The 22,313-nt window shown below is 39.0% G+C and overlaps 4 protein-coding genes across 4 annotated transcripts in view; 2 read left to right on the top strand and 2 right to left on the bottom strand.

Annotated features, from left to right (window-relative positions):
- Window positions 1-6,969, top strand: part of eml5 (EMAP like 5) — a 46,610-nt gene extending 39,641 nt beyond the window's left edge. The window contains exons 41-44 of the mRNA XM_055006101.1: window positions 51-154; window positions 1,273-1,426; window positions 2,979-3,079; window positions 3,169-6,969. Coding sequence (XP_054862076.1) covers window positions 51-154; window positions 1,273-1,426; window positions 2,979-3,079; window positions 3,169-3,205 — 396 coding nt within the window. The 3' untranslated portion in view covers window positions 3,206-6,969. The remainder of the gene's footprint in view (window positions 1-50; window positions 155-1,272; window positions 1,427-2,978; window positions 3,080-3,168) is intronic.
- Window positions 6,970-7,324: 355 nt separating this feature from the next.
- Window positions 7,325-14,496, bottom strand: LOC111572687 (iron-sulfur cluster assembly 2 homolog, mitochondrial). The gene is made up of 5 exons (XM_023276438.3): window positions 14,462-14,496; window positions 13,781-13,900; window positions 13,400-13,577; window positions 8,111-8,226; window positions 7,325-8,007 (listed from the first exon to the last, which is right to left on the bottom strand). The coding sequence occupies exons 1-5, from the start codon at window positions 14,494-14,496 to the stop codon at window positions 7,833-7,835; spliced, it is 624 nt and encodes a 207-aa protein (XP_023132206.2). The 3' UTR covers window positions 7,325-7,832.
- On the top strand, window positions 14,180-17,523 carry LOC111572688 (NPC intracellular cholesterol transporter 2). The gene is made up of 5 exons (XM_023276439.3): window positions 14,180-14,318; window positions 14,588-14,697; window positions 15,842-15,949; window positions 16,057-16,229; window positions 16,950-17,523. The coding sequence occupies exons 2-5, from the start codon at window positions 14,616-14,618 to the stop codon at window positions 17,031-17,033; spliced, it is 447 nt and encodes a 148-aa protein (XP_023132207.1). The 5' UTR covers window positions 14,180-14,318; window positions 14,588-14,615; the 3' UTR covers window positions 17,034-17,523.
- Window positions 17,524-18,258: 735 nt separating this feature from the next.
- gskip (gsk3b interacting protein) lies at window positions 18,259-22,276 on the bottom strand. Its single transcript, XM_023276432.3, has 3 exons — window positions 22,137-22,276; window positions 19,547-19,792; window positions 18,259-19,459 (listed from the first exon to the last, which is right to left on the bottom strand). Exons 2-3 carry the CDS (start codon window positions 19,787-19,789, stop codon window positions 19,301-19,303), a joined length of 402 nt encoding a protein of 133 aa, XP_023132200.1. The 5' UTR covers window positions 19,790-19,792; window positions 22,137-22,276; the 3' UTR covers window positions 18,259-19,300.
- Window positions 22,277-22,313: the final 37 nt, after the last annotated feature.

Below are 22,313 nucleotides of genomic sequence, written 5' to 3'. Positions count from 1 at the left end.
ACATCGCTGGTGGCTGATACATCATTTTAACCTGCACTGCCTTCAAACAGATTTCCACAGGTGCTTATAAACGGCTCGTGTACGAGGTGCCGTCTGGGAAGCAGGTCACGGAACAGACTCATATTGACAGGATTACCTGGGCCACCTGGACAAGGTGAGTGGTACACTGTAGAAAAAATCCATGAAAAAGAAACAAAAATCTGGCAGCAGTAGACAGTAAATTACTGTAATATTTAAAAACTGTGACAATAAGCGAATATCTGTAAAATACGTATTTTTTGCTGACTTATATGCAGTAAAGCAGTGTAGTTTTATGGCCGTACATTGTAAAAGAACAAATTACCACTTGTAATAATACACTTTTTTTATGATGTTGACATTATTTACAGTTTTGACCATTTTTTTTATCCTAAAAATACATATTTTTTCCTTCAAAAAAATGGCAAATGTTTGAAAAATAATTAAATATTTGCTGATTATTCAGTAAAAATTGTAGAATTTTACGTTAAAACTTAAAAGGAACTGCCATATGTGGACAATATTTATTACAGTTTTGGCCTGTTTTTTTTTTTTGTTTGGTTTGGTTTTTTTACAGTTAACATGTAAATTGTTACTTTTTAATTTTTTTTTCTGTAATTCAATAAAGCAGGGACAATCTGTTAAATAAATTATCAAAATAATTGCATTTTTGCTGATTTAAGTGCATTAAAAATAGTGTGTAAAAGAAACACAAAAAAAAAATTTCCATTTGTTTGATGTGGGCATTATTTACAGTTTTGACCATTTTTTTCATCTTTAAAATACATAATTTTTCTTTCAAATAATGTCAAATATTTGAAAAACAATTAAATATTTGCGAATTATATTCAGTAAAAATTGTAGGATTTTACATTAAACCATAAAAGAACAAAATAATTAATAATTACATTTTTGCTGATTTATGTGCAGTAAAAAATAGTGTAATTTTACTGTCAAATGTAAAACAAACAAACAAAAAAAATCCAGATATTTGATGTGGGAATTATTTAAAGTTTTGGCCTATTTTTTAGGTTTAATGTGCAGATTAATACTTTTAAAAAAACATTTTACTGGATATTTTCTGTAATGTAACAAAACAGAGAACATTTGTAAAATTACAATACATTTTTTTTTTAAAAAAAACTTGCAGTTAAAGCCTGGTAAAATCAGTATTTTGTGTTTTTTTACATTGTAGTTATAACACATCAGTATGTTGGACAGGAAGGTAAATGTTGTTGCTGTTTGTGTCTCCAGTGTCCTTGGGGACGAGGTCATCGGTATCTGGTCCCGTAACACTGATAAAGCAGACGTCACTTGTGCCTGTGTGTCCCACTCGGGCCTTAACATCGTCACAGGAGATGATTTTGGGATGGTAAAGCTGTTCGACTTTCCCTGTCCAGAGAAGTTTGTAAGTATAACTATATATTATCACTTTTACTATGTGTCATATTTCCAATGTTTGGCTTGGGCAGTAATATTTACACTATCCTTGTTGGTCTTATTATACTATTAAATAGGTGCACCTCTTTTCTTTGCTTGGCTGGTCTTAGAGCCACTTTGTGCCTTTGACGCCCCCTAGTGGTAGCATCATGAAAGAACCCAACACACACACACACCATACTCTCATCATTTCTCAGTTTTTACATTCTCGAGTCCTCTCCTTGCTTCTTATTCCCTCCCTCCCACCAAACATCCAAGTAGAGGCGGCAAGAATAAGGCATGAAGAAAGGTAGCAAGCATTAAACAAAATGAAACATCCTTGCTTCAAAGCTGTTGTCGCCAATTAAATATGACATACGGCACCGCTGCATCGTCTGTCGATTGTTTTGTTACAGCCTGACACTTATTTCATGATCTCTGTCAGATAGGCAGACAGTGTTCATGAGAATTCAGTGTGTAGTTACTAATAATTCAGTGCACAATGTGGCAACATGTCATCAGAATGTATGGATGTCATACATGTGCTGTGAAGTATAAAAGAGTGAAACACTACTCAAATAAAGAGTGATATACTTTATGGTTGAGTGATATGTATTACTCTACATACGCATATTTGTCAGTCCTGCTCCCACCATGTTGTGTTTATTTCCACTCCTTTTATACATCATGACTTCTGTGAAGGAGACAGTGTGATAAAGGGGCTCAAAACATTTCATTCAACGTCCTTTTACCAAAAATATCACACCTAAATCTGTTAAAATTTACTTTCATATAACAGAATTATTAAAAGTTCAGCTATCATGTTGTTGTATTATTGTACCAGTCCATTAGTGAAAAAGATTTATTTAACCCTCCTGTTGTCTTCATTTACGGGCACCAAAAAATATTGTTCCCTTGTTGAAAAAAATACAAAAATTCAGCAAAAAAATTTCCCCAAAGTTCTGAAAATTTGCAAAACCTTCAGGAAGAAAATTCCAATAAGTCTTTAAAAGTTTCCCTTAAAATTTTTATTAAAAAAATCCCCCAAATTTCGCAAGAAAATTCTTGTAAACATTTTCAAGAAATGAGTATAAATCTTCCAAAGAAATCCTAAAATATCTAAAGTTATTAAATATAATATATTCTTTAAGAACATTCAGAAGAAAATCAACCAAAATCCAGCGAATTTTGCTGAATTTTTATTGATTGTTTTTCTAAATGTTCTTTAAAAAAAAAAAAAAACTTTTTTTTTTTTAACATTTTGTTTTTTTTCCACCAAAAAATGTTCAAAAATTTTCTGAAAATGTGGAAATTTTCACTGTGAAAATATGTTTTTTTTTTTCACATTTTCAAACTTTAAAATGGGTCAATTTGACCCGCAGGACAACATGAGGGTTAACTGACAAATTTTACATGTTATTTCAGCTAATAATAATATTTCTGCGCACTGTAAAATGCTATAAATGCTATAAATGTGCTTCAAATAATCCAGTAGTTTAAAAAAATCTAACTTTGATGATGTGATTGTGATTTTTTTTTAGGCCAAACACAAACGCTTTCTGGGCCATTCTGCTCATCTGACAAATGTACGCTTCACAAATGGAGATCGTTTTGTTGTGAGCGCCGGCGGAGATGACAGAAGGTATGACCGAGGCAGCAGCAACACAGTTTACACATGACATGACGAAGCAGAGTGAAGTGACGCAGCCTTTTCTTTTCTGTCCCCTCTAGCCTCTTTGTGTGGAGGTGTGTCCACGCCCCACACTGAGGATCACACTAACACCATCCTGCCTCAAAGAGTCTGGGCGTCTCCTGGCATGACTCTCCAGAGAAAAACAAAAAAACAAAAGACACCCCTGATGGATGCGTTTAGACGACGAGGAGGACGACAGACCTGGCAGCTTGTAAATGAGTGGTGATTCGACTTACTGCCTCAAAACTAGGTGCATGCATGTGTGCAAGGCTCATTTTGGTATCACAGTCCTGATTGTGAAAACAGGTGGAGGGCAAACGGCCCTGCTCTCATGACATCACATATTCATTAACCCTCTTGTTGTCCTCATTTACGGGCACCAAAAAACATTGTTTTCTTGTCTGAAAAAAATCCCAAAATTCAGCAAAAAAAATTCCCCAAATTTCTGAAAATTTGCAAAACCTTCAGGAAGAAAATTCCAATAATTCCTTAAAAGTTTTATTTTTAAAAAATCCCCCGAATTTGGCAAGAAAATTCTTGTAAGTACAGTGGGTACGGAAAGTATTCAGACCCCTTTAAATTTTTCACTCTTTGTTTCATTGCAGCCATTTGCTAAAATCAAAAAAGTTCATTTTATTTCTCATTAATGTACACTCAGCACCCTATCTTGACAGAAAAAAACAGAAATGTAGAAATTTTTGCAAATTTATTAAAAAAGAAAAACTGAAATATCACACGGTCATAAGTATTCAGACCCTTTACTGTGACACTCATATTTAACTCACCTGCGGTCCATTTCTTCTGATCCTCCTTGAGATGGTTCTACTTCTTCATTGGAGTCCAGCTGTGTTTAATTAAACTGATTGGACTTGATTAGGAAAGGCACACACCTGTCTATATAAGACCTTACAGCTCACAGTGCATGTCAGAGCAAATGACAATCATGAGGTGGAAGGAACTGCCCAAGGAGCTCAGAGACAGAATTGTGGCATGGCACAGATCTGGCCAAGGTTACAAAAGAATTTCTGCAGCACTCAAGGTTCCTAAGAGCACAGTGGCCTCCATAATCCTTAAATGGAAGAAGTTTGGGACGACCAGAACTCTTCCTAGACCTGGCCGTCCAGCCAAAGTGAGCAATCGTGGGAGAAGAGCCTTGGTAGGAGAGTGGTAAAGAAGAACCCAAAGATCACCGTGGCTGAGCTCCAGAGATGCAGCAGGGAGATAGGAGAAAGTTCCACAAAGTCAACTATCACTGCAGCCCTCCACCAGTCGGGCCTTTATGGCAGAGTGGCCTGACAGAAGCCTGTCCTCAGTGCAAGACATATGAAAGCCCACATAGAGTTTGCCAAAAAACACATGAAGGACTCCCAGACTATGAGAAATAAGATTCTCTGGTCTGATGAGACCAAGATTGAACTTTTTGGCGTTAATTCTAAGCGGTATGTGTGGAGAAAACCAGGCACTGCTCATCACCTGCCCAATACCATCCTAACAGTGAAACATGGTGGTGGCAGCATCATGCTATGGGGGTGTTTTTCAGCTGCAGGGACAGGACGACTGGTTGCAATTGAAGGAAAGATGAATGCGGTCAAGTACAGAGATATCCTGGAAGAAAACCTCTTCCAGAGTGCTCTGGACCTCAGACTGGGCCGAAGGTTCACCTTCCAACAAGACAATGACCCTAAGCCACAGCTAAAATAACAAAGGAGTGGCTTCGGAACAACTCTGTGATCATTCTTGACTGGCCCAGCCAGAGCCCTGACCTAAACCCAATTGAGCATCTCTGGAGAGATCTGAAAATGGCTGTCCACCAACGTTCACCATCCAACCTGACAGAACTGGAGAGGATCTGCAAGGAAGAATGGCAGAGGATCCCCAAATCCAGGTGTGAAAAACTTGTTGCATCATTCCCAAGAAGACTCATGGCTGTACTAGCTCAAAAGGGTGCTTCTACTCAATACTGAGCAAAGGGTCTGAATACTTATGACCGTGTGATATTTCAGTTTTTCTTTTTTTAATAAATTTGCAAAAATTTCTACATTTCTGTTTTTTTCTGTCAAGATAGGGTGCTGAGTGTACATTAATGAGAAATAAAATGAACTTTTTTGATTTTAGCAAATGGCTGCAATGAAACAAAGAGTGAAAAATTTAAAGGGGTCTGAATACTTTCCGTACTCACTGTATTTTCAAAAAATGAGTAAACATCTTGGGCTGCACAGTGGTGTAGTGGTTAGCACTTTCGCCTTGCAGCGAGAAGATCCCTGGTTCGCGTCCCGGCTTTCCCGGGATCTTTCTGCATGGAGTTTGCATGTTCTCCCTGTGCATGCGTGGGTTCTCTCCGGGTACTCCGGCTTCCTCCCACAGTCCAAAAATATGCTGAGGTTAATTGATTATTCTAAATTGCCCGTAGGTGTGAATGTGAGAGTGCTTGTTTGTCTATATATGTAGCCCTGCGACAGACTGGCGACCTGTCTAGGGTGTCCCCTGCCTTCGCCTGAGTCAGCTGGGATAGACTCCAGCCCCCCCGTGACCCTAATGAGGATTAAGTGGTGTATAGATAATGGATGGATGGATGGAGTAAACATCTTCCAAAAAAATCCTAAAAATATCTAAAGTGATTACATATATATCAGTAAAACTTCTATTTTGTTTAAGAACATTCACAAAAAAATCTACCAAAATCCACTGAAATTTGCTGGATTTTGGTAGATTTTTTTGTGAATGTTAAGAAACATTTTTAACATTTCTTTTTTTCCACCAAATAATGTTCAAAGATTTCCCAAAAATGTTGAAAATGTGGACATCAGAAGTTTCACTGTGAAAATATTTTTTTTCCCCACATTTTCAAACTGAAACTGGTCAATTTTGACCCGCAGGACAACACGAGGGTTAAGAAGAAGAAAAAAAAACCATCTGTGCATATCATGTCTGATGGATTCTTTTTTTTAAATGAGCTTATCTGTGTACATGTCCCAAATGGCAGTTTTGCCAAGTCTTGGCAGGCCTCTGAATTTTGTGTTACTGACAATGCCATTTTTTTTTTAAAAACATGTAGCAAACAGAGCTGATTAGCCTTAATCTGAGTGTTTATGAGGGTTTGGATTCTTTTTGTATTGTTTTGTTTTACTTGTTTTGGATCATGTAGTCATTTGTTTGGTCTATTTTTACTGGTATTTCCAAATCCTGTGGCCTTCCTCCTGAATGTAACATCCACTGTTATGTTCTGGATGTCAGCATGCCAAAGCATACTATGCACTGTACACCTGACCTGGTCACTGTGTCGCCCTGGTGGTTCCATTTCTGATTTATGTGGTCGTGTTGTTGACTGGTTGACCTCGAACCTCCCTCAGCAGTGTTCCCCTCATGACATATTAACGTGTGCGTACGCGTTTGAGGATCTGTTTGTGGTTAGTGGGTGTGCATGGCTTATCGAAAGACAATCTGTCCGAACCAAATTCCTCAGAAAAACAAAAAGAACAGCTGTAAATTGATGTTTCAGTGCACTGTTGCAATTCTATCGGTCACTTTTTAGTGTGCTGCTATGATATATTATTGTTGCATTTTCATGGATATGAACGGTGTGACTTTTTTTCCAACAGTAAGTTAGTGTTTTGTGTAATAAGACATATTGCTTAAATGGAATGTCGATCAGAGAATATGAAAAGTGCAAAACATTTTGCTCCTTGTATTAAGACTAACTACTAAAAAATGTTGCTGCATATTTTGATTTACATTTCACCAGTGTAAATACCATTTGTAGATATTCTTTTTGTATATTTTTGTGAGATGTTTCTTAAATTCCACTTTAATAATAAAAAAAAGGCAACGATCAACTTTAACATTCTGGGTGACCTGTGTTTACTTTTTAAGTCTTGACAAGATGATGATCAAACTTGTGATGAAACAATCACTGCTCAAACTACTTATTTCAGTATTTGAAATCAACTGAATAGATTTGTGCAAATGTATTTTTAGTATGTTTTGAGATACTGGTAGTGTACTTGAATATTTCCATTTTATACCTCCATTTTATACCATTTTAGGATGCCAGCTTTACACAGCAGATAACATATGCTTTTAAAATTAAACATATTAGTGAAGATGAAACACTGAAACATCACTATTACTAATGTAATGTAAAAAAAAAAAACGCCTTAATTGAATATGATACATTGAGACAACTGAACACATAAATATCTTAAAATCACTTTTATTTATTCCACATGGAACAAATAAAATATAGCTTTGAACTTTATAGTTATGGCCTATTTACATATTTTACATACAAAGGCTAATCTACGCACTAAAAACATTTAAAGTGAGCGTTTATGGTGGAATATTGTGACCTGTCAATGATGTAGTTGACTACACATCGAAGTAGTACACTTATTAATTGATGTATCTGTTGTTCATTAATTCATCTGCAGTTCTGGTAATTTTCACACAAACAAAAAAAGCAAATTAAATAAACTGCCTGCCAGTTTCAGTATCACTATATGTAATTTATAGTGAATTGAATTAGGAATTCAACAGATCACATATAGTCTGATATAATGCGAAGTTACCAGTTTATAAAGTACACTTTTTGTCTTACCATTAGAGAAGTACCTCTAATATTACGTTGTATTTTGTACATGTGTACCCGACAAACTGTTAAATGTGAGTGTTGAGTAACAGTGGTGCAGTAGTCAGTGAAGCGGGATCATAGTTTGACAGAGAAGGAGCTGCCACAGGAGCAGCCGTGATCAGCCTGAGGATTCTTCAGCACTTGGAAGGTGGAACGGATCAGCTCCTGACTGAAGTCCACAGTGGCTCCTTTCACAAACTCCAGGCTGTCCTGGTCCACGACAACGCCCACTCCTCCCTGCTCGAACACTCTGAAAGCAGAGAACAGAGCATGCAGGACGGAACAGAGTTAATTGGACCATAAGGAGGACAGCTTCGAACAATAACTTGAATGCTAAGTTTGTGGTAATTTACCTGTCCTCCTCATTCTTGTTGCTGTCGATAGAAAATTTGTACTGGAACCCAGAGCAGCCTCCTCCCTCCACATGTATTCTCAGGAACTCGCCTTTCTCCATGATCTCCCCTAGTCTCTGAATGACACGATGCACACGTTTCCATTCGTAAGAGAACAAGGTTATTATGTATAGACTGCAGCAATTTTTTAAAAGATTTGTTTAAGTGAAAAAGACATGCAGAAATGACCACTAAAAATGTGTCTCATACTTTTTCTATATTTTTTTGTTTTGTTTTTAATTAATATTGTTGAGCTCTAACGGTCCGTGTGATGTTAGGAATGAGCAAGAAACATTAACCTAGTTCTAGGATTGTATATAAATGTCTCAGATGTCAATTGTGGCAGTATACCATGAAGTTTTGTTGACAAATGTTGGGGATAAAAAAGTTCAACACCATTTGTACTCACATTATTTGCAGTCTTTGGGCCCTCAGACTTTTATCAGATAAACAATATTACCGTGTGTGGTGTCTCGCCTAACGACCTGAGGGCGCTCGAGGACAGGGTGAGCAGGAAGGAGAGCAGGGTAAGAGCGCGGCTGGAATGAGGACCCTGCTAGCAGGTTTGTTCCAGGCTATTTGTTGGCTTGAAATAAAGTAAAGAAATCAAGTAAGGACTGCTTGTGTTACATACCCAACATATTGGCGACGAGGATGACGGCCCTGAACCTGAGCCAGCCGGCCCCTTTTCTACAAAATGTCGGGGAACCGCCGGTCCCATTCAAAGCATGGATTCGTACTTTTGAAAACTACCTACTAGCACTGTCAGACGCTGATCTGAAGGAGGCACGTAAGAGAGCTCTACTAATACATTGTCTGGGGGCAGAAGGACAAAGACTCTTTTATACATTGACAGTAGCTGATGATAAATATGACACAGCACTGCAGGCCCTCACAGACTTTTTCACCCCAACTGTGAATGTGGTTGCGGAGCGCTACCGTTTCAGGCAACGTAGCCAGCGCCCGGGGGAAACTACGGATCAGTTTGTTGCCGCTTTGAAAGAACTGGTCACAACATGTCAGTTCGGGAACATGGAAGAAGAGATGATAAGGGACCAAATCATTGAAAAGACTAATTCAGCCCGCCTCAGGGAGCGGCTACTACTGGAAGTTCCCCTTACACTCGCCAAAGCTTTGACCATTGCGCGCCAAATTGAAACTGCGGTGGCAGAAGCTAAAGCTATGACTGTGTGCACTGGAGCAACAGACAACGCTGTCCAAGCTGTTCATCAAGGACCACAACAAAACAGAAAGTTTAAAAGAGGAAAACCTACACCACAAATATCACAAACGGGACTACAGAAATCATGCTACAGATGTGGCTCAACCCAACACACTGCAAATTTCAAAGGATGTGCTGCAAAAGAGGCACACTGCAATTCCTGCAAAAAGAAGGGGCACTTCGCCAAAGTTTGCCGAGGAAACAAGCATGTGAGTGAGGTTGACGCTGTCCCAGAAGTGACTATTTTGAATGTGAATAGTGTAGGCTCTAATGTCATAATGTGTACAGTTAAAGTAAGTACTGCAGAATCTGAGAGTCAGGATATTGAGCTAATACTAGACACAGGCTCAGCAGTATCCATCCTACCAGAATCTATGGTCACTGAGTACTTCCCTGCATCCTCCCTCACAGAACCAAAACTAAGATTGAAGGATTATGGTGGAAATTCTATTCCTGTGAAGGGTTGTCTACAAGCTAATGTGACATTTGGTGACCTAAGTGCAAACACTGTACTCTACATTGTTAAGAAAGGTTCAGCAGTCCTAGGCAGAAACCTGTTCAATGTACTAAAGATGCAAGTCGCTGGAGGAAAAGTCACTACTGGTACCAATAAAACTTCAGTAGCAAATGTGAAAGCTGAAGAAATAGGATGTGCCAAAGCTTTTGTCCATAAAGTTAAAGTTCGACCAGATGTACCACCAGTACAACAAAAACTACGCAGATTACCTTTCTCTGTGAGAGAAGCAGTGTCTAAAGAACTAAAGAAACTTGTGGACCAGGATGTTATAGAACCAGTGGACTCATCAGAATGGATTTCACCCATAGTAGTCACTACAAGAAAAGACAGACCTGAGCCAAGACTTTGTGTAGACTTAAGAGAACCAAATAAGTCTGTTGTCATTGATGGCTTTCCATTACCTCATATGGAGGAAATGTTTGCAGAGCTGAGAGGTGCAACACTGTTTTCCACATTGGACCTTCAGAGTGCGTACCATCAAATGCCACTACACGAGGACAGCCGTAGTTTAACAACTTTCATCACACATGACGGTTTATTCCGTTTTAAGCGGGTGCCATTCGGACTGGCATCTGCGCCCAGCTGCTTTCAACGGATGATGTCCACCATCCTCAAAGGTTTACCAGGTGTCCAATGCTACCTTGATGACATTATCGTCTCGGGAACAACGACTGAGGAGCATGACAAAAGACTCTCAGTTGTACTTCGTCGTATACATGAAGCTGGACTTAAACTAAATCACAGAAAATGCAACTTCAGGCAAACAGAACTATCTTTCTTAGGACACACAGTATCAGGTAAAGGATTACAGCCTGATGCCTCACATGTGACTGCAGTCTCTCAAGCTCCTCCTCCTACAGACCTGCCCAAGTTGAGGTCGTTTCTTGGACTCACATCCTGGTATTCTAAATTCATACCAGGATATGCTGCTGTTGTCGAGCCACTTCGAGCGCTGTTACGGGGAGCAGACACATTCACATGGACACCAGAAGCCCAAGAGAGTTTTGAGACTGTAAAAAAGCTCATAGTGAACAGTCCTGCACTTTCTCTGTTTAACCCAGAACTACCTACTTTGGTCACTACAGATGCATCAGATTACGGACTTGGAGCAGTACTCACCCAGATTCATAAAGATGGATCAGAAAAATCAGTTGCTTTTGCATCCCGTACACTCACCCAGGCGGAGAGGAAATACTCTACTGTTGAAAAGGAGGCCCTGGGGTGTGTGTGGGCAACGGAAAGATGGAGAACGTATTTGTGGGGGAGACATTTCACATTACGTACTGATCACAGCCCTCTCACCACACTTCTCGCATCAAAAGGACAAGGACGAGCAGGTATGCGGATAGCCAGATGGTCCTCTAGACTGTTATCATTCAACTATGATATTCAGTATAAACCGGGACGAGAAAACGTGACTGCAGACTGTTTGTCTCGACTCCCACTGCCAAGCTCAGAACCAACTTCAGAGGAGGACACAGAGGTTGCACTTACCTCTACATTGACGGCCATTTCTGACTCTGCTTTTAAAGCTGCTTGTATTGCATGTCCTGTACAGACAAAACTGCGTGAACTGCTTACTTCCAAATGGCCAAAGTCAGAAAAAAACTTAACGCCTGATATCCAACCATTTCACAAGTTGCGACATGAACTTTCCCTACAAAATGACTTAATCGTGCGTGGCACGCACAGACTAGTGGTACCTGACAGTCTTCAACCAAAAATGATTTCACTGGCACATGACACTCATCAGGGTATTGTGAGAACTAAGCAGAGACTCAGAGAAGCATATTGGTGGCCAAAAATGGATGTACAAGTCGAAGCAGCCATCAAAGCATGTATTACATGCCAGTCACACGACAAGTCCGCAGTCACACACAATACTCCTCTACAACCTGTGCCATATCCAGATGGAGCTTGGGAAAAGGTAGCCATTGATGTGGTGGGGCCTTTTGATAGAGCACCTATAGACTGTCGTTTTGCAATAACACTTATTGACTACTACAGTAAGTGGCCAGAACTAACCTTTGTCCCACAGGTTACCTCAAGAACTGTTATCCAGTTTTTATCTGCAGTCTTCAGCAGGGAAGGTGACCCCAAGGAGCTAGTCTCGGACAATGGTTCCCAGTTCGTGTCCCAAGAGTTTGAATCATTTCTCTGTGACAGAGGCATCATACACAGGAAATCTTCAGTTTATTATCCGAGAGCTAATGGTGAGATTGAGCGCTTCAATCGCAGCCTTAAAGACACTCTGCAGACAGCCGTGCTCGAAGGAAGACCCTGGAAGGAGTTTATGAGGGAATTTCTACATGTCTATCGTGCAACTCCTCACTCTACAACCCAATGTTCGCCTGCTGAACTGTTACATGGTCGACCCATGCGCACAAAACTGAACGTGGCTGGACGTCCACTGACCACCAATAAAACACAGTCATCAGAACAGGTGGCTCGCAGAGTGAGTGAAATGCAAAAGAAGAGCAAAGAGTACACGGATAGAAAGCGAGGAGCAACAGCAGTGTCTTTCAAATGTGGATCATATGTCCGGGTCAGAAAACCTGGCATTATTCCTAAAACCCAGAGCAAGTTTTCTAAACCACTCAGAGTAATGGAGCAAAAAGGACAGTATACTTACCTGCTGTCAGACGGAAGATCCTGGAACGCATCTTACCTTGCGCCTGCTTCATGTCCGGAGAAGGGTAGTAATGGTCAACTACCGCCACTGGACTTTGTGAACACACCACCAACACCACCAGTGACACCTACACCCTCGACCAGACCAGTCAGGCTCAGACGATTGCCTGAGTGGACTAAAGACTTTGTGCGTTGAACAAAACGAATAGTTAACTGCTCAGGATAATGTTAGAAACTTATAGACTGCAAAGTTACTGTTACTTTATTCATGTTCTTTATGCAGACTTTAAGAAAGGTTCACTGATTTTATGAACATTAGAGCATGAGTTAAGTTCATTTCTAAATACTAATGCCAGTTACGAATAACATTTGTAATTCATTCACCTTCACAGCTAAAATGTTCATATAGATATAATGGTGGCTTAATTAAGGGGGATATGTGGTGTCTCGCCTAACGACCTGAGGGCGCTCGAGGACAGGGTGAGCAGGAAGGAGAGCAGGGTAAGAGCGCGGCTGGAATGAGGACCCTGCTAGCAGGTTTGTTCCAGGCTATTTGTTGGCTTGAAATAAAGTAAAGAAATCAAGTAAGGACTGCTTGTGTTACATACCCAACACCGTGTGAAACATATCCTGATTTGGGAACCAGATAAATGTTCATAGTACAATAATTGACAGCAGTTTTTGGTTTATTCACAGGCAAACGTCTAGACTGCATATATGTAAGTGCAATACTCCATATAAACTCAGAAAGTTGGACACTGATCATCATCTAATGTCACGGATGTGCATTCTTTTATTGAGGTTTAGCAGAAAATGGGACAATCAATTTGTAACTGAGACAGAGGATGACTGTTATGTCTAACTATGGGTATCTACTGACCTTCACACATGACTCAGTGAGATGCACTTTATCCTCAGATGGCCCTGACGCTCCTGTCTTCTCCTGGATGGAGGCGTTGCTGAAGCAGCGAAGCCCCGTTGCATAAAGGGGCTGTGAGCTTTGAGCAAGCCGGTGTAGCTGTTCACTCACACTGAGGCTGTTGAGACGAGTAGATGCCCTGCAAAACATCGGTACTCCGTTAAGATCTACCAGATCACATGACGTTACGATCAACAGCGCTAGCTAGTTAGCCACCTTGCTAACAACCTGCCAAAAACATCAACACGAAGCTATTTTTCCACAAGTAAGTTGGTTTGAATGTTACATTTTGGTTAAAGGAAATCCATGACGGTGTCTAGACATGCGGTTGGTTAACATTACCTAGCAAGGGTCAATATTTTGGACTTCGACGCAGATATCATTGCTCCTCGTACGAATGACATCTTCCATAACAGATATTGGTGAGTTTGGCCCCACCCATCGAGGACCAAAAAACGCCTCCTTATTGGCCAAAATTTGTATTAACAAAGGGATACGCCCATAGTGGTGGAATACGACCATTTGATTAGTCATTTTACCTATCAATCAGAAAGTTTGGTGGTTTGAGCGTTCCTTTCTGAACATTTTGACAGCTCGGTAATATCTGTCAGGCAAAATTTTACAAGGCTATATTCCGCTCCTAACTGTTTACATTTAAGTTGAGCTTAAGACAGTTTAGTGTATGTATTGTCTGGTGTTTCAGTCGTCCAATTACAGAGCAGGAAGCGGTATTTTTACACAGAGGGAGTCACCTGACAGACAAAATTTCGGGCAAAAAAACAAATGCTAATGAATAGGCGTCACCAGGATCGCGTGATTCAAGGAAATAAAAAGCTGGGTGTTGTTGCCGCTCCAACAGCTGACACGGATCTCCTCAAAGGTATAGTATGTTGGCTCACAGTGTTTATGCTTCTGTGTACTGTATTAATTAGACTACTTGTTGTGTTTGAGCTCCTTAGTGTGTTGTTAAGTAGTCGAAAAGTATTTCTTCGTCGTCGTGTTAAACTTCTTAGTCACTGCTACTCTCGGGGCTTTGGGGTAAAGGAACAAGGAGTCATATGATTGAGTCACTTTGCTGACAACACCAATTCACAGTACTCTGACAAAGTTAGCTTATCTGCTGCCTAATCAATACATTCCTCACTTTAGGGTGACGCGCTAAAAAAGAAACGGAAACATGGATTCCAGGACCGGTTTAATTGTTTTGCTCTGCTTGATGGGCTTCACCTGGGCTGTACCAGTGAAGTTCCTGGACTGTGGTAAGTTTTACCAGAGGATTTAGTCTCCACTTAGCTGTTAAAGTCAATTTATGCATTTAAATTGATTTATAAAAATGGGTAAATACGTTTTGTTTTTTGTTTTTTTATTAGTGTAATGGAAACCAAAAGACTACAAAGAAGCAAAGCCTCACTTCTTACTCTGAAACATAAGACAATCCATTACAACTTCCTAAAAGCCATTGTGATGTGGTCCAGTTTATTTATGGATGGCCAACACTCGAAAAATCCACTGATGTTCAGTGGAGGGAAAAAAATGTAAAATCTTCACATTTGAGATCAATATTGGCACCTCCCCTACCTGAATCAGCATACACACACACTGCTACATGTCCTGGACACATTGTATTTGCATTTTTGTTTTGTTTTAATTCCTACATTTGCTCATCTTGGTTGTTGTTCACTGCTTAACCCTCCTGTTGTCCTCATTTACGGGCACCAAAAAATATTGTTTCCTTGGCTGAAAAAAAATCCCAAAATTCTGCAAAAAAAATTCCCCAAATTTCTGAAAATTTGCAAAACCTTTAGGAAGAAAATTCCAATAATTCTTTAAAAGTTTCCCTTAAAAGTTTTATTTAAAAAAAAAAAAAAAAAATCCCCTAAATGTGGCAAGAAAATTCTTGCAACTATTTTCAAAAAATGAGTAAAAATCTTCCAAAAAAATCCTAAAAATATCTAGTGATTACATATATATCGGTAAAACTTCTAATATTTTCTTTAAGAACATTCACAAAAAAATCAACCAAAATCCAGTGAATTTTGCTGGATTTTGGTTGATTTGTTTTTGTGTGTGAATGTTCTTAAACATTTTTAACTTTTTTTTTCCCACCAAAAAATGCTCAAAAATTTCCCGAAAATGTGGACATCAGAAGTTTCTCTGTGAAAACATGTTTTGTTTTTGTTTTTTTTTCATGTTTTCAAACGTTAAAAGGGGTCAATTTTGACCTACAGGACAACACGAGGGTTAGTTAGGTTTACTGATTGGTCTCATTGGTTTCCTGAGTACTGTGGTTAACTGAGACTGTGATGATCCCTGTGCATTCACCATTAACACAGGAAGCCTTGCACACACATAACCAAATCATTTTTTATATAATTACCTGAAACTTTATAAATTTCTCTTCAGGTTCGACTTCTGGTAAAGTTAGCATCGTGGACATTAATCCTTGTCCCAGCCAGCCGTGCCAGCTACACAAAGGCCAGTCCTCCAGTGTCAATGTGACCTTCAACAGTGGTGAGAGGGCTACAACTTTTAAAAAAAATCCTTCTTCCACCAGCCTGATTATTAACGCACATATTTGTGTGTTAAATTTGTTCTCACCGTCCTGTTTTATCTTGAAGGTGTCGAGAGCCATACAGCCACAGCTGTGGTTCACGGTATCATTGCTGGCGTCCCGGTCCCGTTTGCCATTCCCAACGCCGACGGCTGCAAGTCTGGAATCCAGTGTCCCATCCAGAAGCAGCAGATTTATCACTATGAGACTGAACTCCCTGTGAAGTCTGAGTATCCTTCAGTAAGTAGTGCAGAAACAGTCCTTTTTCGAGCCATTTTTCCTGTACTGTAAGCAAAGAAAAGTAATAAGAGTTGATGATCAATTTCAATTTCCATTTCTATTCTTCTGCTGGAAACTAAAGCTGACTGCAGGGTATCTGAATCATAAAGTGACAAACAAATCTACATTTAATGATATTTTTTCTCAGAAGATAACTTTTAAATTTTCCTAGAGATGAGATTGAAGCAAGTGGTGCAAGTATTCAGATCTGTTAAGCAGAATCCAACACCACAGTTTTGAAATACTTGCACAAGAAAATACAGTGTAAGAAAAGAGTGCGAGTACTGGGATAATCTGTTTAATATTAATACTAAAAGCAGAAAAATGAGGATCTTCTGTGTGTACTGACTGACTGAAGGTTCAGTCAACATTTGATTAGTTTCTTGTGACTTTACATTTTCACTTGTATCACTGACAAGTACATTGTCAGTGTTACAGACAGATAAATTTAAGTACCTTTCTTACAAAATAGTTTTTTTTTAAAAAGCCTTCAGATTTGTCAGCTTCTGTGCCATATTTTCATTTTCAAACTGGTAGTGAAATTTTTTTTGTGGTCTGACAGAAGTGTTAATTTCTCCTATGCCTTCTGCTTTTTTTTTCTCCCCTCTTCTTTCATTTCCTCTGACCAAAAAAAATACAATTTGCACCTTGTTCACTGACTGCTCTCTTCTGCTTTTCTAGATAAAGCTTGTTGTGGAGTGGGAACTGAGAGACGACAACAAAAACGACTTGTTCTGCATCAGGTTCCCAGTTCAGATTGTCTAATGTGCCAAATTAGCAACAATACCTCTTACAAGTGTCTGTCTTTTAAAAAAAAAAAAAAAGGGATTCAGCTTTTAGTAGATCTAAAGAATGCCAATGATTCAAGCAAGATGTAATTTTATTGATTCATCAAACTGATTTTAAGATGTCTTCACTAGTTTGCAAGACTTGCTGCACACATCTTAAATCCTACTGAAATACAATGCACGTACTTTCTTTTTGTGCTGCTCTTCCTAACGGTCAATTTTAAGAGTTGTGAATGTGAAAAATTTAGGTTAATGACTGTGTAAGTGACTCCAGAAAACATTCCTCTGCAGTGCAAATGTCTTGTCTTACTGGCTGCTGTGTAGTCAGGAAAGGTACACGCAGTACTTTTTCTTTACTCTCATTTTTTGTTTTTGTAATATTTCTTACTAACCTTGTTATACCTGACTTATGGAATTGGATACTTTTAAAACATATATGCAATTAAATTCTAAGAAAGAAATGTGTACCCAAGTAGTATTTGTTTCTTATTTGCTCATAAGTTTTTTTTAATCTCTTTCATATAGCACTAAAGCCCACACCCTTTAGTAGAAATGCAGGGGTAGTAGAAATGCAGAAGTGGCTTATTTTAATTTTTTCTGCTCAGTCTGGTTTGGCATCACCATGTGGTTGGATTGTAGGCAAAGAATATTCTTAAAATTAAGCATTAGAGCATAACAGCATTAGAAAATCCTACCATGAATCGGTGTTGAAAGCTAAAGCTAAGCTAAAGCAATACGCTGTAAAAGTCCTGTAATCAAAAGGATACTTGTGGAAAAGTACACTAGTTTCATTAGCAAATGAGCCCCTGTAGTTGGTAAAAGATCATTGGACATTATTAGACTTAATGTTGAAGTTAAACGAGTAGCATTTTATTGCTGGAGCTTGTAAATATGGAGCTAGTTGTTTATTCCAGTAGGGGTCAAGGACACTTTACACGGTCTGAAGATAATATATGTGAGAGGGAATTAAAATTTGTGTCTTTGGGCCTCTTAAGTGTTTTCAAAATAAACTTTGTAAGGTTAGAGGGGAAATGTCTCGTTTTCTTTGTGTAAAATCTAAATTTGAAAAGTATTGACGACCTTCAGGTGATTACAAAGTAAATGACTCGGTAAAGTACCCTAAAACTGACTATACTCACTGCGGCTTTGGATTTGTATTCTTGTTTACTGTAAATTGTTAGTCATGAGACAAACCTCAGAGAGACTGACATACTTTGAAATTTTATTGGTCTGAGCAAAGGCCAGCAGCAAGGAATGATGACAGTATCAATGCAAAGTAAGTACAAGTTTTCTCAAAATAGCTTTCGTAACACTGAAGACAGACTATAACCAAGTCACATGTACAGAAAACCTAGATTTTTAAGCAGCTTTAAAAGTCATCATTGAATATTAACAAATTCTGTGCACTCTGACAAAACTTAAAAGCTTAAAGATGAGAACACAACAAAAGTATATTTAAACTTCCACACGGTTAGCATTTGCCCATTTCAGCTAAAGTTTGAATTACAAGCTTGAGATGCAATGTGCTACGCAGTATGGAAAAATAAAAACCCTATCGAAACACAGTTAACTTGATGACTTGTACTGAACACAGTGTTGTCATATTTCACAACATAATCAGAGCTTTGAAAAGAAGTTGAATTTGTTTCTGACCTACTTTTCCATGTGAAATGGCAGCCCTGTAAAATACCGTTATCTCTGTCAATATAAAGCGAGGAAAATACAAGTCAATGAGTTCATCTGTTCTGAATCAAAAGTCAGTCATTAAGGCAGCACATACTTGAAAAGAACATAGCTTTGGCTCTTTCACAGAGACACCTGCTGAATAAAAACTAGTTGGGTATATTTGAGCAGATATCGCAGGGCAGAAGGGGAAACTGGATCACTGTTAATGCAACTTGCTGCTTCTTTCTCAGATCATTCTGATAAATACAAAAGGTGCAGCACTGTGACAAGTCTGTAACATTTAGGAAGCAGAAAGCTCTCTCCACGGTTATGTCAACAACACAATGTCGCAACAGAGCAGCTTGTGAACTTTATAAGAAATCATTCAGCGGTATGTAACTCAGAACAAAGCAACGCTGATAGAGCTGTGTAGCCCTTATTGTCGTGGAAGCTATGCAGTTGGACATCAAACAAAAGAGTATTTGACCAGACTTGGCTGTTATTGGCGCATATCCAACTATCACCCATGTTATCAAGCCCTGTTTCATGTGAATATCTTAAGCAGCATCTTGGTCCTTTTTACTGTCCGTTTTGCTTCAGCCTCTCCAGCCGCTGGAGCAAAGCATTTCCAAAGGCTTCTCTGTAACCCGGACTGAGCGTGTCCAGAAGGGAGTAAACAGTCTCATGATACTGGGTGCTCAAATCCTCGTCCACTTGATCGAAAGCGTAGCCCACCACCTGTTTGGATAGAAATGAGTTATTTATTGTGCAACTGTGCAGTGATGAAACCAGAAACCACTGCATCTCGCTACCAGTACGTCTTACCCTCAGTCCGGCTTCCGTGAGCTCCAGACAATAACGATTCCCCTCTCTTGTTTCCACGTTAATGTAGGCCACATCCGATGCACTGCTGAGACTTTGTGATACGTGCATTTCAGCCACGGCAAAGAGAACGTCGTTGACCACAGCTTCCGCCTCCAATCTCATGTCCTTCACGTCACCAAGCTCAACACAGTCTTCGTCAAAAGCAGAGACAATGGACTCCTCAGGCTGGCAGTCTATCTCCATCCCCTATAACGCATTATAACAACAGTATTTATTGACACAACGGAAGTCTATATTTTACTGTATGCTTTTAAAATATGTCGAATTCCAAAATGATAAGCGTTCCCCACATCCTCATGAGTACACTTCAGTGACCGGGTTAGTGGGACTGTGCTGTTTACTGTCATGGCAACAAGCTGTATTTTGCCATTGAATGGATTATCACTCTTGATAGCAACACTGAAACTGTAATAAAGTGTTTTTTTTTTAACTGAGTCTATAACATCTGGTCATAAAATGGAAAATTGTACTCAGTCAGCAGGACTGTAGCATTAGCAGGGTTATGATTCAGTGGTAGTCTTTACATGATATTGTGATGGTGTGTCATAGCATGCGTCTGAAAACAGAAGTGAAACACACTGACTGTTCTGCGAATTCAGTTTTTAAACTGCGAAGTTGAATATTTTTAGGACTTAGCATCCGTAGCTTAAGAAGATGATCATGTGAGGAGAGGTTTAACCAGTTTAAGATTTAGAGGCACTAAACTACAGTGTTGGAATCATTTTAATATCCCATTAACTTCCAGAACTAAATATAGCTGCTTTGAGTTGCAGAGTGCTACATAAGTGCAAATAAATGATCAGCGGGGAAAACTCGACATTTACTCCCTTCATTCTTCCTTCCAGATGGGTTTAGTTGCTTCTTGCATGGTTTAGCTGTAATTCATCAGGGCACTGAATCTAAAAAAATGTCCAATATGTGACGAAGACTAATGTTGTCTCCAGTGCTGAGCTGGTTGGATGCTTTTTTTTCCATTCCCAAAATTGACTAAAGGGTGATATTTAAGCAAACTACTGCTGTAAGGTGGATTCCAGTTTGTGGAACTGTGCCATTTAATCCTAGCAATAGGTATAGAGGGTGCAGCATAATATGCTGAAAGAATGCACGTACATAAAGTATTTGCAAATGCAGACTAGTAGTCGGCAGATCATGTATTCAACAAAAATTTACAACAGCTACTCAGAGTGAAACCTATTACATGTGCACTGTTTGTGCTTCTTAGCGACAGTGAAGTTGTTGGACAAGTTGAAGCTTGTCAAGATTGTTGCGCCTCGATGCATTACACAACACATGAACCATTTTCCTGCATGTCAGCTGTTGCTTTTGGGTTCACGTCTGGCTTTGTCATCACTCATTCTGTTAGCTGCAAGCCCGTAAGAGCAATGACTCTCAACAATCTTGACTTAACCTGCCTCTTCAATGCCAGAACAGCAAATCAATAAAATTATGTTTTGTGCTTCAGCGCACGCACCTAATTTTAGTTATTAGATTAGACAGATTTGAATTAGAGATACTGAACAGCTTGCTTTGTGCTTTGTTTTGGGATTTGGGTGCTGAAGACGTGTAGCAAAACATTTGGTAGACCTTTGACATTTCTGAAGTTTTATAAATTGAACCCTTTATACTGTATTGAGCTAACTGACAGAATGAATTATCATTGAATGGAAATAAATGATAGTGTACTATCAGTACACTATCATTGTGTGCAAGTACTTCTTTAAGGGAATGTATCAATATGGCAATGGAAAAATAATGAATGGCAAGCAACAACACTTCACTGAAAATGTTACTTAAGTTAAAGTACAGAAATAAACAAAAATAATAATTAAAAAACCAAACACACTGCATGTATACCAGCATAGAAACCACTGTGATATATTTCACTTGCAGTTAAAGTAATCTAAAATTGTTTTATTTTAAAAAAGCAAAAATCTGAAGTTAAACATTCTAATTCACGTGGTAACAGTCTTCATTGGAATGTTTTAAGCTCTCAAATATAAACATAAATACAGTTGGTTTAATTTTTAAGAATCAGAAATACAAAGATTTAATGCAAAAATGTGCCCTGAGAGCATTGTACTATATATACGCATTACCACTGGATTAAAAATAACTGTTGCCTCGTTGTGTAGGTGACATTTGACTGGAGGTGGTTATTGTAAATTCACAGCGACATCTTGAGGACTCTGAGTAGCCTTGTTGTGTAGCTAGCTGAACCGACTGGGTCTGGTCCCTGACAACACTCGGACATTACATTTAGTACTGAATACAAGCTTAAAGTTTCCTACAGATATTACAATTCGTCTAAGTCCTGCAGTTAGCTCCACTGATCTACTGAAGCTAAATGCTAACAGTTGCTACATTTACTGTAAACTCAGAACTCATCCAGAAAAATAACGGCGCGCCAAAAAAACACATTTCGCCCACTTTGCTGAGTTGTAAAACGTAAATGCTGCACGTAATATTTAACAATAATTGCTGGTTTTTAACAAAAAGTCATTTCTAATTAAACTGCGTTCATTTTTCTCACCTCCTCGCTGCTCGTGTTCTTCCGGCTTGTGGAAGCTTCCAGCCCACTGAGGGGGCAAACCTGCGTCACCGCCAGACAAATAAACACTTGATATCTGCTGCGATTTTATGATCAGTCCGAGGAGGGGAAAATCCTCTCCTCCCCCTGTTTCTAATTTATGTAATGCTTGTCTGATTA

This window comes from Amphiprion ocellaris, chromosome 20 (genome assembly GCF_022539595.1).
Source record: "Amphiprion ocellaris isolate individual 3 ecotype Okinawa chromosome 20, ASM2253959v1, whole genome shotgun sequence".
NCBI lineage: Eukaryota > Metazoa > Chordata > Actinopteri > Pomacentridae > Amphiprion > Amphiprion ocellaris.
Note: the sequence above shows the minus strand (reverse complement) of the source record. Positions and strands in the feature narration are given on the sequence as shown.